Below are 13,743 nucleotides of genomic sequence, written 5' to 3' on the forward strand. Positions count from 1 at the left end.
TACAAAAGAGACAATGTAGAGCTTGTTAAACACAATGTTGAACATGACAACATTTAAAATGTTTTGACTTTGAATAGACATGCATCTGACTCACATGTACTGTAAATGTAAACACATTTGTGAGGAATGTCATTGACTTCTTACCCTGAATGAAAAGAGTTACGATCCACACAATGCTGATAATCAGTCATGATTGTTGTGGGTTCTGATGATACAGCTCTCAGTCATGAAACGTTGAACTCACATATAAACACTCCCAGACTACTGAAGCTCATACATTCAGTATGCAAATAAGTCCAGTATCTATTTCAGTTACTGGGGATGTTCCCTGGAGATTTTAACATAATGATGTCCTTCTCCCCAATGGTGTTAAGTACGTCTATATGGATATTAAATGTAACCATGAAAACATTTGTACAAATTAATATCTTTGAATGAGAATAAAAAGAGTGCTTTGTAATTAATGTCCAATGTATTTTAAGTGGATCATTCCTAAATGTTTTGAGAAATTGAAGGACAGTCAGATCATCATGATGTCAATAACCTTCTGTCTAAAACATTGTTGAAATTTATATCATTCTGACCATAAGCAGAGGTCATCTTCCACATGTGGTGATGTCTGCTATCAGCAGCCAGTTCACTCATGCTTGGACTAAGTTCCTTAAATCAGTCAGTGAACATTTGTGTCGACTACAGCTGCTGGGATTCTCTGCTAGTAGAGTCTGTCCTCCGTGACTTCACCCCCACTGTTAAGTCTGGGATCAGCATGTAGAATAAAGGAATATACAATATGGATCACTGTCCCAGCTGCTCTCTGGCCTCTGGACAATATGGAGGAATACTAACAGTGGATCTAAGGCTGGAGACTGGCTCTTCTGTTGTCATGGACTCTGATGAGGACGACACATGAGAGGTTCACCAGAGTAGATGAAACATGGAGTAGGAATACAAGAAAGACCCAACTCACATGATGTTGGAGACAGAACCTCTGCTGCTGTTGAAGAGAGTGTAGTGCAGGATTGTGTAGTATGCTGTACTACAGTGCAGTGTTTTGTGAGTCCAGGTTGTAGCAGACAGCAGCTGTATGCTCTGGTAGAGCTGCAGCATCTCAACACACAGAGGTTTTTGTACGGCGACTTAACCAGAGTCAATCACTGTGGTGGACTTTTGGTGGAGGCACAAGACTGGATGTTGGAAGTAAGTATTTGATAAAGATTGAATCTTCTCTTTGTTTGACTTAAAATATATTCATATAAACTGTCACTTCTTAGATAAAAATAAAAATAAAAATTGAAAATTCTGAATAATTGCATTTCATAATTTTTCATTGAAAATAATAATATTTCCTCATTCACTGAAGTAGCAATTAAAATGAATCACTCTGGAAGTATTCTTGCTTTTTAAACAAATTAACTAAAGTCTAAAGAAGCTGTGAATTCAGCAGCAATAGGAGTGAGGTTTTTGTACGGGCAGTGATAGGGATTGTATCACTGTGGTACACATTTGGTGGTGGTACCAGACTGGATGTTGGAAGTAAGTGAAAAACTTTATTTAAACAGATGTAACTTTTTGAGTGTCTGCTTTTTTATGGACATGTTGAGATTCTTTTTTTTCAGTGTTCACTTCTATTTAATACAAATAAAAAAAATGAAACCAGTAAGTTTAGATCATTCTAACTTTAGAGATCATTTCTCTTTTTTCATTGATCTATTTTCGGTCGAACCTTTTAAATAGCTTGATCACAAAGTTTGTGTTTTTGCTTCATGTTAAAGCCGTTTGTTCAAGGGTGGATTTTCAAATCATCTAACACGATTTGACATGTGGTTTTTGGTTATGTAAGCCCTTTCATTTTGATATCTATACCTATGTTAATATCTATTTTGTCTGTACATGAAATACACCGTAGATTTTGACACTTGCCAGGCTCAATTTATAACATCCTATACCTGAAATGACCATAGTCATTTCCTGAAAGAACACCTTTATTTGTTTTCTTATGCTCATACTCTACTTCTTATACTCATTCAATATACTAACTCATGTTCATGTTTTAAATTAAATTAATGTTTGATAACACTATGAAAATGTATTGAAGTTTTCAAATGAATCCTAAGGTGTCAACATTAAGTGGTTTGAGTCGGTGGTTGAAATAGCAGAAGTTCATCTCTGCCATCAAAGACAATCTCTTAAACCGCGGTGTAGTTGTGGAATCTGACGTAAAGTGTTTGTCTCCAGGCAACCGTGCCCCCACCCTGACGGTGCTGCCCCCCTCCAGTGAGGAACTGTCCAGTAAGAGTACAGCCACGCTGATGTGTCTGGCCAACAAGGGCTTCCCCTCAGACTGGACCCTCAGCTGGAAGGTGGACGGGAGCAGCAAGAAGAGCCAGGAGGCCAGCAGGGGGCTCCTGGAGAAGGACGGCCAGTACAGCTGGAGCAGCACCCTGACTCTCACTGCCCAGGAGTGGGCCAGCGTGCTGGAGGTGACCTGTGAGGCCCACCAGAGCTCCCAGCCTACGGTCACTCACACCCTGAAGAGAGAGCAGTGTTCTGAGTAGCCCCAGGCTCACACAGCCCTGTGGAGAGGGGCTGCTTCCTCTGCTGGGACTCTGTTCTGTGCTCAGCCATTCTCTGTCCCCCAGATGGCTCACATGCAGACTAACAGGGAGCTTTGCTAGAGTCCACGTGTCGCTACTGTTTGTAGACTGAGGTTTTATCAGTGCTAAAGTTGCTGCTTTTGGTCACTATTCACTCTGTTAGTTGGCTTTGCTTTGTTGCTGGAATGTTGTTATTTTATGGGACAATAAAGATTTCTTGTTGAACTTGAAACTGCTGAATTTTGACTTTATTCATAAAAATATTGATTGATTGATTGCAGTATGCATCAACAAATCGGATTGTACATTGAAAATATCTAATTACAACACGCAATTGTTGTCAAATAATGAAAGTAATACAAAGAATGATACATTATCAACCATTGCTGTTTCAATGAAACTACAACTGTAACTAAATGTAGATATTATCCAGACCAAACTTCAATCAGCTTCCATTCATCACTTATATGTATCTGTCATCATGACACAACATATAGCAGGAGAGCTTACCTTTTACCACCCTGATAACATGAGATTGTGGTGCTCACCCATTATGGACAGACTCAACCAAATCTGATTCAGTCTGAATAACATTTGATTTCATTGATGAAATACATTAATTAATTCTGCAGTGAGAAAAAGGGTCCTTAATCTGTAGGACCCTTATAATCTTATGATTAAGTGATAATCTATCTTAATCTCCTGGGGCCATATGAGCATCTGGTGACAGTGCTGCTCTATTTTGGGAGTGGCAGAACCAGTCACCCTGACTATGCAAATCTCAGTTTCACTCCCACAGTTCCATCTACAGTTGAACAGTTGAGTCTAAAATACCCCGGCCTGGGCCAGGTGTGAGGGGGGCTGGTTTCATTAATATGCGGGGAGAGGAGAGGGGGCTTATGAGTCATCTAACTCCTGTCTGAGATGAATGTAACACAGGAATGGAAGTGGTGACTTTCTCTCAAGTCTTCATGTTAGAGTTCTGACAGGAACTGTCATCTGATGTAGAAAACGTCATGACAGAATCGAAGTGTATGTCAGATATTAGGTTTCAGTGAGACAGATGACAGAGGTAGAAAGGTAGTTGATCGTGATAGGGATGATGATTATGATGATGATTAGGAAGGCTGACTAGGATGATTGTGGTATTTTTAAAATATGTTATACTTTTTAATTGACTGTCCAGTAATTATTCAGTATCAGGGATATCGACCAGCCTGATGAGTATATAATCAGGGGTGCACAATTTTTTCAGTGAGTTAATCAGGTGAGTACCAGGAGATGGTGTTTGGTACGCAGCCTCAAATTCAGCAGACTGCAATTTGGCTCGTAATTCCCCGCTGATTGTGTGAGCGATGCTCTGCAAAATCCGTGCCCCCTTAACGTGAATGATATGTGTCGCGCCTAGCAGCACGCTCAAGCACCAGATCCTCCCAGGTCACAGACAATACCCAGAAACAGAGTATGTTTTTACAAGTCTATTTTTACACAAGGCAGGACTGTGGCACAGAAGAGTTGTATTTGGGACCCCACTAGGTGCTGGACATAGACCCCCCCTTACTGGCCAGCTATGCTTTGACCCGCGAGCCCCCCCACAGAACAATTTCACCCCACAGCAAGGTACTTAAGGACCCACAACAAAGCCACAGCAGAGCACAGCAAAGTCACAGCAAAGTCACCACAAAATCACAGCAAAGTCACTACCAAGAGGGGAGTAGTCTTGGGCTGGGCAATAGCTGACCATGGAGGGCCCTGCTGCCACGCCTAACAGTCCCTTGTCCTCTCCAACAGCCTGCAGTACTCCGTCCGTCCGTCATCTGCCGCTTGTCCGGGGATCGGGTCGCGGGGGCAGCGACCTAAGCAGGGAGGCCCAGACTTCCCTCCCCCCGGCCACTTCCACCAGCTCTTCCTGGGGGACCCCGAGGCGTTCCCAGGCCAGCCGAGAGACATAGTCCCTCCAGCGTGTCCTGGGTCTTCCCCGGGGCCTCTTCCCAGTGAGACGTGCCCGGAACACCTCACCAGGGAGGCGTCCAGGAGGCATCCTAATCAGATGCCCGAGCCACCTCAGCTGGCTCCTCTCGACGCAGAGGAGCAGCGGTTCAACTCTGAGCCCCTCCCAGATGACCGAGCTTCTCACCCTATCTCTAAGGGAGAGCCCGGACACCCTGCAGAGAAAGCTAATTTCGGCCACTTGTATTCGCGATCTCGTTCTTTCGGTCACTACCCATAGTTCGTGACCATAGGTGAGGGTAGGAACGTAGATCGACTGGTAAATAGAGAGCTTCGCCTTTCGACTCAGCTCCTTCAACACGACGGACCGATGCAGAGCCCGCATCACTGCGGACGCCGCACCGATCCGCCTGTCGACCTCGCGCTCCATTCTTCCCTCACTCGTGAACAAGACCTCGAGATACTTGAACTCCTCCGCTTGGTTCAGGATCTCCTCCCCGACCCGGAGATGGCACTCCACCCTTTTCCGGTCGATTACCATGGCCTCAGATTTGGAGGTGCTGATTCGCATCCCAGCCGCTTCACATTCGGTTGCGAACCGCTCCAGTGAGAGCTGAAGGTCACGGCCCGATGAAGCCAACAGGACCACATCATCCGCAAAAAGCAGCGACCCGATCCTGAGGTCACCAAACCGGACCCCCTCAACACCCTGGCTGCGCCTAGAAATTCTGTCCATATAGGTAATGAACAGAATCGGTGATATAGGGCAGCCCTGGCGGAGTCCAACCCTCACCGGAAACAAGTTCGACTTACTACCGGCAATGCGGACCAAACTCTGGCACCGGCAAACAGGGACCGGACAGCCCCGATCAGGGAATCCGGTACCCCGTACTCTCGGAGAACCCCCCACATGAGTCCCCGAGGGACACGGTCGAACGCCTTTTCCAAATCCACAAAACATGTGTAGACTGGTTGGGCGAACTCCCATGTACCCTCCAGGACTCCGCGGAGGGTATAAAGCTGGTCCACTGTTCCACGGCCAGGACAAAAACCACATTGCTCCTCCTGAATCCGAGGTTCGACAATCCGACGGACCCTCCTCTCCAGGACCCCTGAATAGACTTTCCCAGGGAGGCCTGCAGTACTGACAATTATAAATTGGTATTGGTCGGTCGGTCCCCCACCGACCAGTATTAAAAACAATGAAACAGGCAGTTTATGCAGCAGCCTTGTGCTGGATACCGCCGGTGAAGCGTGCTGTCACTGTCCAGTACGGCCGACACACGCCTTCGCCCGCTCCAGCGCTGACCCTGATCTGCGCACCGCTTTCCGTTGCGAAAGCCTCCGTAATGGCCCTGGTGACGCGCCGCTCCGCCCACCTCGAGGACTCCCCCAAGCTGCAGAGAACGGAAGTGCAGGACAGACCACTTAGGCAACCTCACACCCTTCAACAGACCGAGCTAGTGGGACAGAAGCACAGTGAGGTGGAGTAATGGACTTCCCTTCGCAAGGCGAACGTAGAGCAGATTGACCGTCAGCCTCGACGCCAGACCAGGCACCACGTCCGGAGCCTCTCCAGGGTCCCTTCTCAATCCCTTGTCGCCAGAGCTGTCAAATTGCTAGCGCTCCCATCCGTCGTGTCAATCTCCTGCCCCCCGTTCATCCACTGTCCTCTCTTATACAGGGAACGGACCTATCCCCACACACTACACCACTCCCTTCCCATCAAGCTAATTGCCCGGTATTTGGCAATTAGACAATTGCCCGGTAATTGGCAATTAGCTTTTCAGCAGCCTTTGTAGGCCATAGCAACGCCCCCAATACAGACACATTCAACACTTAAGTCCAGCACATAATACACATGGCATTTACACTAAAACATTACAGTACACTTGACATATGCACCTCCGACATTTACTCCTAGCCGCTTCAGTAAAGGAATATATTCAGAATAGGAAGACATGGGATGTGCGTGTTTAGGTTTAAGGAAGGCGAGGAGAAAAATATTAAACAGAGCTTTTTTTGCCATCTGGCAAGTGGACGACTGGACATTTCTTCTTGGCTAGCTTGTTTATTAGCGATGGCTTGCGCCACATTCGTGTGCTCCTTACTATTTTCATGTGTGTCAAATAAAGGATGGTTAAAATTATTTGAGCCTTTATCAAATTTAACTGTTTGGTCTGGTAGATATGGATTTGAGCAGCAGAAATGTTGCACCACATTTCAGTGCGCTCATCGTTAGCTTCAAGCCACTGCACATCTTGGAGCCACTTCCGAAAGAAATATATTTTTCGGCTGTGGCTCCTTTTGGCGTTTCTTTGTAGATTGCGAAACGCCAAGGAAGCTGCTGAATGTCTGTTGCTTTTTGGACATCTCTGACAATAGTTGACAACCAACATGTCATGTTGTAAGGTTAGATGATATCAGTCAAGTACGCAAAGGCGCATAGTAATACAAGTGGCATTACGCATTCCTGATTTTTGTCGCGCATGCGTACCCGCATACCACTTATGTGCACCCCTCTATATAATAGTCTCTGATGAACATTTAGTTTGATTAAGAGAGTCAGTGAAGACATGTTTCATACAAATATATATAAAAGTTATGTTTTGTACTTCTATAAGTGATTTAATATCTAAACGTCATGAGCCTAAACATTTTCAGGACTGCTTTGACATGAGGGTGGGTTGTTTGACATACATTATTTTGGTTACTATGCTGTTGCCAAGCAGTAATGTATTACGGCACTGTTATGTTACGATATCTAATAGGAAATGCACCTGCGCACTATTTGCGGGGTTGTAGTGTTCACGGGGTTTTGTGGTTTGACTAAACAGCACAAACTGTACTCCCATCTCCTGCCTGGTTATTTACACAAATATTACAATGAACACCACTGATATATTCAGCTCAGTGTGACAAAGGCCAGTCAGTGTTCCATGTCACTTTCTCCTCCCTCTCAGCACCTGCAGTAGGTCTCAGCTGTAGCAGTGCAGTCACTGTGCAGTCTGACTGAGGGAGGTTTCTGTACGGCTCTATATCACTGTGTGAACACCCAGACACTGTTAGGGTAGTGGAAACTCTGACAGTAGTAATCTCCTGCATCTCCAGCCTGGACTCCACTGATGGTCAGAGTGAAGTCACTTCCAGATCCACTGCCACTGAATCTAGATGCAGTCCCAGTGTGGAGCGTTTTAACAGTGTGGATCAGGAGACTGGGTTGTTCTCCAGGTTTCTGGAGGTACCACGCTAGACACTGGTGACCCCATGATTGACCATTGTGACAATTTCCATACACATCACTGCTGGTTTTACACTGCAGAGAGACTGTCTGTTCTGGGAGAACAGCTTTCACTGCAGGAGTCTGAGTGACAGTGATCTGTCCTCTGGACTCTATAGGTGAAAAGAGAACGTTATTACCATACAAAAGCATCTATTTTAACTCAATTAACAGAACATAATTTAATCATCCGTCGTTTGAGCTGTTTGAATAAATTGTGTTTCATAGATCTCTCTTACCCTGTACGTAGACAGCTAGAGTCCAGATGAAGATGGTGATCAGAGTCATGGTTGTTGTGGGTTCTGTTGTCATGAAGGACAGCTCTCAGTCATGAGGTGTTAAACTCACAGGACTATAAACACTCCCAGACCACTGAAGCATGTGCTGCCTATGCAAAGTGTCCTCTCTGTGCAGATAGGCTTTTTTGGACCCACAGTCTCTTGTAGTTCAAGAGATTGGTGCAAAGTGCCCGTGATAAAGTTGGTGGCACAAACACACAGACCATTGGAATTATATATAGGGCTCAAACACTCATTATACCACAAACACAAACCACTCATTATATCACAAACGCAAACACTCACTATGCCACATTCCACAAATGAATACTGAACAAGTATAAGTGCTTTTCAGATTCCACTGTTGACAGTGACAAAGGGATTCTAGCAAAGATTCCTGTTAGTCTACATGTTATAAATGAGCAGGATAGAGAACAAGCTGAGCACAGAACAAATCCTGTAAGTAAAGAGGCAGACTTAACAAATCAAATGCTGTTCAAAGTAAATGACAAAATCTGTGTCAGTACTCCTAAAGAACTTCAAGTAAGTTATTTTGAAGCTTGTTAATCATATTGATACAATGATAGTAAGGTGTTTTAGTTAGGCTTGTATCAACAAGGTCATAGTAGATCATGTGTAAGAGTTTGTATGGTAATTATTTTTAATCCCATTCTCTGTTCTTGCTCCTTTTGTAGCCTCAATCCAGGTCAGTCTTCGTTCCTTGGTGCCGCACTCCACCTGTCACCCGTCTGTCCTCCCTCAGGTCGTGCTCTCTCCCTCTGTCCTGCTGTGTCTCTGCTTTTGTAGGCTGAGAGGCTGTTGAGGGAATGAGGTGCAGCTTCACTGTTCCTCAATGAGCTGAGGAGAGGAAACATAAGGGGTGCTGAACTTGGAGAGCTTGGGTGCTGGTTGGAGGTGGTGTGTCTGGTGCTGAACTTGGAGAGCTTGGGTGCTGGGTGGAGGTGGTGTGTCTGGTGCTGAAGGCACCAAGGGACCTCAGTCTCCCCTTGCCAGTGGGGTTGCCGCACATATCAACATCTTAACCCATCATGTACTTTCAGTCTCTACTGTCTGCTCACTGTATCAAGCTGGAAGACTTGTGTCATTTAAATAGAACTAAGTCAAGTCTGAAACATGTGTAAGAGGGCAGAGGACTTACACAGGCCTACTACGCCCTCTACTGGGGGGTACACTGCAGAGAGACTGTCTGTCCTGGGACAACAACTGTCACTGCAGGAGTCTGAGCCACAGTAATCTGTCCTCTGGATTGTACAAAAGAGACAATGTAGAGCTTGTTAAACACAATGTTGAACATGACAACATTTAAAATGTTTTGACTTTGAAAAGACATGCATCTGACATCACATGTACAGTATACTTAAACAAGTTTTTTAGGAATGTCATTGACTTCTTACCCTGAATGAAAAGAGTTAGGATCCACACAATGCTTATAATCAAAGTCACGATTGTTGTGGGTTCTGATGCAGCTCTCAGTCATGAAGCGTTGAACTCACATATAAACACTCTAAGACTGCCAATGATGAACTCAGAAGACCGAACCACACAACGTACGGCCTTGTTGCCCCTGTCTGTGCAGCTCCCACACCACACTGTGATGCAACCAGTCAGTTTGCTCTCTATAGTGCATCTGTAAAAGTTAGTGAGGATGACTGAGTCCATGCCAAACTTCGTCTCCTCGAGTAGAAGAGGCGTTTCCGGGCTACTTTGACCACCTCGTCCGTGTGAGCAGACCAGTTGAGGTCATTGCTGATGTTCACCCCGAGGAACCTGAAGCAGATGACCTTTTCCACTTTGGATCCATTGATGTGAAGGTGGTGCATGCTCTTCCTCCTGCCGCCTCCTATAGTCCACAATCATCTCCTTAGTCTTGCTGACGTTGAGAAAGAGGTTTGTGTCCTGGCACAGTGATGTAAGGGTATCAACCTCCTCTCTGTAGGCTGACTCTACACTATCACAAATGAGGCCCACGAAGGTTGTGTTGTCAGCAAACTTAACAAGGAGGTTGGAGCTGTGCGTTGCCGCAAAGTCGTGAGTAAACAAGGAGAACGGGAGAGGGCTGAGCTGAGCACGAAGCCCTGGGGGGTGCCTGTGATGGTGATCAGTACGGATGAGGTGCGGTCACCGATTCTTACCACCTGTGGCGTCCCCGTCAGGAAGTGGAAGGTCCACTTGCATAGGGAGGTGCTTAGTCCCAGGTCCACAAGCTTGGAGACCAGTCTGGAGGGGATGATAGTGTTGAATGCTGAGCTGTAGTCAATGAACAGCATCCTCACATTCAGAATGCCAATAACCTTCTGCCTATAACATTGTTGACATTTCTGTCATTCTGACAACTATAAGCAGAGGTCATCTTCCACATGTGGTGATGTCTGCTATCAGCAGCCAGTTCACTCATGCTTGGACTAAGTTCCTCAAATCAGTCAGTGAACACTTGTGTCGACTACAGCTGCTGGGATTATCTGTTAGTGGAGTCTGTCCTCTGTGACTTCACCCCCACTATTAAGTCTGGGATCATCATGTAGAATAAAGGAATATACAACATGGATCACAGTCCTAGCTGCTCTCTAGGCTGTGGACAATATGGAGGAAAACTAACAGTGGGTCTAAGGCTGGAGACTGGCTCTTCTGTTGTCATGGACTCTGGTGAGGACGACACATGAGAGGTTCACCAGAGTAGGTCCTGAAACATGGAGTAGGAATACAAGAAAGACCCAACTCACATGATGTTGGAGACAGAACCTCAGCTGCTGTTGAAGAGAGTGTAGTGCAGGATTGTGTAGTATGCTGTAGTACAGTGCAGTGTTTTGTGAGTCCAGGTTGTAGCAGACAGCAGCTGTGTGCTCTGGTAGAGCTGCAGCATCACAACACACAGAGGTTTTTGTACGGCGACTTAACCAGAGTCAATCACTGTGGAGGACTTTTGGTGGAGGCACCAGACTGGATGTTGGAAGTAAGTATCTGAAAAAGATTGAATCTTATCTTTGTTTGACTTAAAAATATATCTTTAAATCAACTGTCACTTCTCAGATAAACAAAACAATGATGAAAATTCAGAATCATCGCGTTTCAGAATTTTTCATTAAAAATTGTTCGAATGTTTTTTCCTTATTCACTAAAGTAGCCATTAAAATGAATCCCTCTGGAAGTATTCTTGCTTTTTAAACAACTTAATTAAAGTCTAAAGAAGCTGTGAATTCAGCAGCAATAGGAGGGAGGTTTTTGTACGGGCAGTAATAGGGTTTGTATCACTGTGGTACACATTTGGTGGCGGTACCAGACTGGATGTTGGAAGTAAGTTAAAAACTTAACTTAAATAGATGAAGCTTTTTGAGTGTTTTTGAGTTTTATAGACATGTCAAGGTTATTCTTTTTTTCAGTGTTCATTTCTATTCACTAAAAATAAAATACAATTACCAGCATGGGTAGACCATTACAACCTTAGAGATCAATTTTTTTTCTTAATTTATCTACTTTCTGTTGAATTTTTTAAATAGCTTGGTCACAAAGTTTGTGTTCTTGCTTCAAGTTAAAGACGTTTGTTCACGGGTAGATTTTCTAATCATCGAACACGATTTGACGTGTTTTTTGGTTATGTAAGCCCTTTCATTTTGATATCTATACTTATGGTAATATCTATTTTGTCTATTCATGAAATACACTGTAGATTTGCTAATTTTGCCAGGCTCAATTTATTACATATACTATACCTTACATACTATACCTGAAATGGCCATAGTCATTTCCTGAAAGAACACCTTCATTTGTTTCTTTATATATCAATATACTAACTCATGTTCATGTTTTAAATAAAATTAATCAGTTTGATAACACTATGAAAATGTATTGATGTTTTCAAATGAATCCTAAGGTGTCAACATTAAGGGGTTTGAGTCGTTGGTTGAAATAGCAGAAGTTCATCTCTGCCATCAAAGACAATCTTAAACTGCTGTGTAGTTGTGGAATCTGACGTATTGTGTTTGTCTCCAGGCAACCATGCCCCCACCCTGACGGTGCTGCCCCCCTCCAGTGAGGAACTGTCCAGTAAGAGTACGGCCACGCTGATGTGTCTGGCCAACAAGGGCTTCCCCTCAGACTGGACCCTCAGCTGGAAGGTGGACGGGAGCAGCAAGAAGAGCCAGGAGGCCAGCAGGGGGCTCCTGGAGAAGGACGGCCAGTACAGCTGGAGCAGCACCCTGACTCTCACTGCCCAGGAGTGGGCCAGGGTGCTGGAGGTGACCTGTGAGGCCCACCAGAGCTCCCAGCCTACGGTCACTCACACCCTGAAGAGAGAGCAGTGTTCTGAGTAGCCCCAGGCTCACACAGCCCTGTGGAGAGGGGCTGCTTCCTCTGCTGGGACTCTGTTCTGTGCTCAGCCATTCTGTGTCCCCCTGATGGCTCACATGCAGACTAACAGGGAGCTTTGCTAGAGTCCACGTGTCGCTACTGTTTGTAGACTGAGGTTTTATCAGTGCTAAAGTTGACGTGTTCTGCTTTTGGTCACTATTCACTCTGTTAGTTGGCTTTGCTTTGTTGCTGGAAAGTTGTTATTTTATGGGACAATAAAGATCTTCTTTTCTTCAAGTTCTTGTTGAACTTGAAACTGCTGAATTTTGACTTTATTCATAAAAATATTGATTGATTGATTGCAGTATGCATCAAAAAATCGGATTGTACATTGAAAATATCTAATTACAACACGCAATTGTTGTCAAATAATGAAAGTAATACAAAGAATGATACATTATCAACCATTGCTGTTTCAATGAAACTACAACTGTAACGAAATGTAGATATTATCCAGACCAAACTTCAATCAGCTTCCATTCATCACTTATATGTATCTGTCATCATGACACAACATATAGCAGGAGATCTTACCTTTTACCACCATGATAACATGAGATTGTGATGTTCACCCAATATGGACAGACTCAACCAAATCTGATTCAGTCTGAATAACATTTGAATTAATTTATTAAATACATTAATGAATTCTGCAGTGAGAAAAAGGGTCCCTAATCTGTAGGGCCCTTATAATCTTATAATTAAGTGTTAATTTTTCTTAATCTCCTGGGGCCAGGTGAGCATCTGGTGACAGTGCTGCTCTATTCTGGGAGTAGCAGAACCAGCCACCCTGACTATGCAAATTTCAGTTTCACTCCCACAGCTCCAATCTACAGTTGAACAGTTGAGTCTAAAATACCCCGGCCTGGGCCAGGTGTGAGGGGGGCTGGTTTCATTAATATGGGGGGAAAGGAGGGGGGGCTTGTGAGTCATCTAACTCCTGTCTGAGATGAATGTAACACAGGAATGGAAGTGGTGACTTCCTCTTAAGTCTTCATGTTAGAGTTCTGACAGGAACTGTCATCTGATGTAGAAAACGTCATGACAGAATCGAAGTGTATGTCAGATATTAGGTTTCAGTGAGACAGATGACAGAGGTAGAAAGGTAATTGATCGTGATAGGGATGATGATGATGATGATTAGGAAGGCTGACTAGGATGATTGTGGTATTTTTAAAACATGTTATACCTTTTAAATGACTGTCCAGTAATTATTCAGTATCAGGGATATCGACCAGCCTGATGAATATATAGTCTCTGATGAATATTAAGTCTG

At 44.4% G+C, this 13,743-nt stretch overlaps 3 gene segments (V, D, J or C); 2 read left to right on the top strand and 1 right to left on the bottom strand.

Moving 5' to 3' along the window:
• The first annotated feature begins 1,444 nt into the window (after positions 1 to 1,444).
• LOC124474678 lies at positions 1,445 to 2,826 on the top strand. The segment is given in 2 exon segments: positions 1,445 to 1,533; positions 2,236 to 2,826. A coding segment is annotated over 1 exon segment (246 nt).
• Positions 2,827 to 5,621: 2,795 nt separating this feature from the next.
• On the bottom strand, positions 5,622 to 8,246 carry LOC124474651. The segment is given in 2 exon segments: positions 5,622 to 7,937; positions 8,064 to 8,246. Coding segments are annotated over 2 exon segments (426 nt in total).
• A 2,417-nt stretch (positions 8,247 to 10,663) lies between these two features.
• Positions 10,664 to 12,675, top strand: LOC124474890. The segment is given in 3 exon segments: positions 10,664 to 10,766; positions 11,355 to 11,414; positions 12,111 to 12,675. Coding segments are annotated over 3 exon segments (483 nt in total).
• The last annotated feature ends 1,068 nt before the right edge of the window (positions 12,676 to 13,743 follow it).

The sequence above is a fragment of the Hypomesus transpacificus genome, chromosome 12, assembly GCF_021917145.1.
Source record: "Hypomesus transpacificus isolate Combined female chromosome 12, fHypTra1, whole genome shotgun sequence".
In the NCBI taxonomy this organism is placed as follows: Eukaryota; Metazoa; Chordata; class Actinopteri; order Osmeriformes; family Osmeridae; genus Hypomesus; species Hypomesus transpacificus.